General features: G+C 42.2%; 1 protein-coding gene across 1 annotated transcript in view; it reads right to left on the reverse strand.

The window, feature by feature from the left end:
- Nucleotides 1-4361, reverse strand: part of NIM1K (NIM1 serine/threonine protein kinase) — a 39527-nt gene extending 35166 nt beyond the window's left edge. The window contains exon 1 of the mRNA XM_006865756.1: nt 4070-4361. Coding sequence (XP_006865818.1) covers nt 4070-4361 — 292 coding nt within the window. The remainder of the gene's footprint in view (nt 1-4069) is intronic.
- Nucleotides 4362-4783: the final 422 nt, after the last annotated feature.

The raw sequence follows: 4783 nt of genomic DNA on the forward strand, positions 1-4783 counted from the left end.
GTTTGTTCTTTGGGCAGTGCATGATAGTCCTTTTTCTCTGCTTGATTCTCTCTCCTTTCCTCTCTTACAAAACAAAAGGTGATACAGGCCACACCCTAGGGGCAGTTTCCTTACATCTGATCAGGGCTGTGACATGAGTAGGGTCTTGCATCCCACACTAATCCTACACCTCATTGACATAACATTACTTAATCCAGGCCTTGACTCAAGCCAGAGATTAGGTGTAACAATACATAGGATAAAGACATCAGATCACAAGATAGAAAACAACCACACAATACTGGGAGTCCTGGCCTAGCCCAGCTTTTCTGGGAGAACAGCTTAATCCATGACAATAGCTCCTCCTGGATGTCAAAGTTTTCATGCATAATTTTCTCTCCTACATGTGCTCTTTCCCCACATTGCTCTACCTCTATTTAAGGTATCAAACTTCTGGTGTGGTGCTTTGGGATCAGCACTGGCCTGTGAACCATAAGGTCAGCAGTTCAAACCCACCATCTGCTTCTTGAAAACCCTGTACAGGGTCACTATGAGTTGGAACCTCCTGGGCAGCACTTAACAGCAACAACAACAGCATTTAAGGTGTTAGTATTCTTTCCATCTGCAAAGTAAACTTCATATTCACTGCCTTCTTCCACCCTCAGTTCCACATTCAATTATCAACCAAACAGAGTCAGCTTTTCAGTGTTGCCCAGCTCCCCTTTTATCTTAACTGCACTATCCTAGCTCACGGTCCCCTCCACCTGGCTGGACTATCACAGTAAATTCTTCCTCCATCTTCCTCTTAACAACCTTCATTCTCATCACTATAGGATTCATCTCCAAAAGTCCTGTTCTAATTGCAAAGCTACTGATGATTCTTCACTGCTAAATGAAATATTCCAAATTCACTAGGGCAATACTCAAAATCCACCATAATCCAGGCTCAATTTAGGTTTCCGGCCCATTCTCCCACCAACCCTTCATGTTTAGGTAAACTGTTGCTGTTGTTGTTAGGTGCTACTAAGTCAGTTCTGACTCATAGCCACCCTATGCCCCCTAGATCAACACTCTGCCCAATCTTGCTCTATTCTCACAATTATTGCCATGGTTGAGTCCAATGTTGCAGTCATTGTGCCAATCCACCTCATTGAGTGTCTTCCTCTTTTCACTGACATTCTTCCTTACCAAGCATGATCTCCTTCTCCAAGGACAGGTCACTCCTGATAACATATTCAAAGTACATGAGATGAAGTCTTGCCATACTTGCTTTTTAAAAAAAGCATTTGGGTTGTACTTGATACAAGATGGATTTGTTCAGTATTCTGGCAGTCTGTGTATAATCAATATTCTTCTCCAATACCATAATTCAAATGCATCAGTGCTTCACTGATCCCATTTGATTCATTGTCCAACCTTTGCATGCATGTTGTTGTTATGTGCCGTGACGTTGGTTCCAACTCATAGCGACCTTGTGCTGTAAATCTTTACGGAAGCAGAAAGCCTCATCTTTCTCCTGTGGAACAGCTGGTAGTTTCGAACTGCTGACCCTGAGGTTCACAGCCCGATTCATAACCACTACGCTACCAGAGCAAATGCATGAGGCAAATGAAAATACTGTAGCTTCAATCAATTGCACTTCTGTCATCAAAGTGACATCTTTGGTTATGAACACTTTAAACAGGTCTTTTCCAAAAGATTTGTCCGATGCAAAATATCCCTTGATTTCTTGACTGCTGCTTCCATGGGCATTGATTATGGATCCAAATAAAATGAAATCCTTGACAACTTCAATCTTTCCTTCATTTATCCTGTCGCTTATTGGTCAAGTTGTGAGGATTTTTGTTTCCTTTATGTTGAGATGTACCCTACACTCTTGCAAAATCCTATCATGTGATCTCCAGATTTGTTACTTTCACCAATGCCATATTTTCCAACTACTGAACTTTCTTGTTTGTTGCCAACTTTTTCATTGTAATCATCAGTAATTACCAATGCATCTTAGTTGTATGTTTGATCAATTTCAGACAGCAGAAGTTGGTAAAAATCTACAATTTTTCCATCTTTAGCATTAGTGATTGGTGCATATATTTGAATAATACTCATATTAACTGATCTTACTTTTGGTGGAGGGATATTATCCTATCACTGACAATATTGTATTTCAGAATAGATATTAATATGTTCTTTTTAAAAATGAATATGATGCCATTCTACTTCATTTTGTCATTTCTAGTATAGTAGACCATATGAATATCAGATTCAAAATGACCACTATGAGTCATTTCAGCTTACTAATGTATAGGCTGGAGTCATGGTATGGTACAGTAGGATAAGTACTGGACTGCAAGGTCAGAAGTTCAAACCCACTACCTGCTCCTCGGAAACCCTATACAGGGTTGCTATGACTTGGAATGAACTTGATGACATTTAACAACATCAACAATGTCTAGGGTATAGATGTTTGTGTGTTCCATTTCACTTTTGAAAACTACTTTTCCTTCATTCATACTTTGCATGTCCAATTTCTGATTATTAATGGATTTTAAAATTTATTTATGGATATTTAAAGCTGTTTCTTTTCAATCCGAGTTGTGCCACATCATCAAATAAAGGTCCTGAAAGTTTTGCTCCGTCTACATCTTTAAGGTCAACTCTACTTTGAGGAGACAGGCCTTTTCCAGTCGTATTTTGAATGCCTTCCAACTTTCAGGGCTCATCTTCTGTCAGTTTTTATGTTTATGTAATGTTTAGTGCCATTGAGTTGGTTCCCACCCATAGCGATCCTGTATAGAGTTTTCAAGGAGCAGGTGGTAAGCTTGAACTGCTGACCTTGCAGTTCAAACCAATTTTGTGGTCCAGTGCATTAATCCACAGTACCACATCAGGACTCCCATTCTGTTACTAGGAGAAACTTTTAAAAGATTCATAGAAAAATGGAGCTAAAAGATAACTGAATTTTTCTATGAACTTTCCGAAGCTCTGGGTAGATCAGGTATATTTCTGCTGCTATTCATAAGATTTCTGCTGCTATTCATAAGGTTTCTACTGGCCAATTTTTAAGAAGTAAGTCACCTGATCTTTTTTCCTAGTATATATTAGTCTGGCACCTTTTTTTTTTTTTTTAATTTTTAAAATGCCATGGACTGCCAAAAGAACCAACAGATCCGTGTTGAAAGAAGTGCAGCCTGAGTGCTCCTTGGAGGCCAGGATGGCCAAACTTCGTCTCTCATACTTCGGATATATTGTCAGGAGTGACTAGTCGCTGGAGAAGGATATCATGTTTGCTAGGGTGGAGGGTCAGAGAAAAAGAGGAAGACCCCCAATAAGATGGATTGACTAGGTGGCAGCATTGATGGACTCAAGTGTGGCAACAATAGTGAGGTTGGCCCAAGATCGGGCAGTGTTTTGTTCTGCTTTGCATAAGGTCTTTATGAGTTGGTACCAACTCAATGGCACCTAACAACAATAATAACAAAAACATTAGTCTGGCAACTCTGCTGAAACCTGTCCACCATGGTGACCCTGTTGATATTTGAAATACCAGTGGCATAGCTTCCAGCATCACAGCTGCCACCACACTACGACAAAGTGACAGATGAGTAGTGGGGTGAAACTCTGCTAAATGCCGTTTTATCATCTTCATGCTTTTGCTCACCTTGTCCTAACTAACTCTCCTCTCTTCTAGAATCACTACCAACCCCAAATCTTATCCCACTCGAGGTCTGGCTCAAATTAAAAGCTTCCACAATATATCTAAGGTGAAAGAGTTTCTTGTCTTAAACCCCACAGCTGAATCTTACATTTACTACCTATGTAGCATTGGGGAAGGCACCCGAACTTTTTTGGGTCTCAGTTTCCCTATTTACAAAGTGGATGTAAAAATGTTGATATCATACCATCACTGTGAAAATTAACAGATAACAACCAAAGACATCTGGCACAATCAAAGGACTGGCACTAACTAGCAAGGGCTCAGTTGTGAAACTTCACTAGGTTTCTTGGTCCTGGTTTCTAGTTCTACCTCTAAACCAGATCCCAAAGCCATGAAGTGAGGGGAAGGGAAGATCCTTGGGAAGTCAGACCGTACCTTTGGTTAGGGAGTGAATTCCGAGTTTTACTTGGGAAAAGTTTCCACTTCCAATTTCCCCTCGGATTCGGTAGAAGCCGATCCGTTTCCCGAGTGTGATCTCTCTCACCACCTTCTCATCTTGGGACATGTCCTGTGTCAGCTTCTCGAAGGGTGTCAGCTGGTGGGATGGTCCCTCTTCCTCCTCCTTGCTGCACTCTATTGTGCAGCCACTTTCCACGCTGTCCCGCCGATCCCACCGGGTGCAGTGGGGGTTCACCAAGCTACCTCCATTCGCATACACTGCTGTCATCATCCAAAGCAGGCTCACGTCTCCATCTCAGCAGAGGTGCCCTTCAAGTGCAGGGTGGGGAGGAGAGGAGCCGCAGGTGGGGGATGGGTGCTGACGACTGTCAGAGTCCAGAATCCTTGAGAGCAACCTCAGTCTCCAGGCATCAGTCAGAGAAGGTAGGAGGGCCAAGCGAAGTGCTGTTCGGCTGACTGGACTGGAGACAGCTCACACCTTCCTGGATGGAGAACATCCAGTCTTTCACGGACTACACAATTGGGCACATCCAGCTACCAACAGCCACTTCCCTGATTAGATTCCAGGATCTTTCTGGTAGCCCATGGAGTCTGACACACTGTAGTACGTGGCTGTGTCTGAGGACAAAGGCTATTCTAGTTCACTGTTTGCTTTGACGGCCACAGACTTTCATTCTGGTGTATGGAAGC

The sequence above is a fragment of the Chrysochloris asiatica genome, unplaced genomic scaffold (assembly GCF_000296735.1).
Source record: "Chrysochloris asiatica unplaced genomic scaffold, ChrAsi1.0 scaffold00082, whole genome shotgun sequence".
NCBI classification, from domain to species: Eukaryota; Metazoa; Chordata; class Mammalia; order Afrosoricida; family Chrysochloridae; genus Chrysochloris; species Chrysochloris asiatica.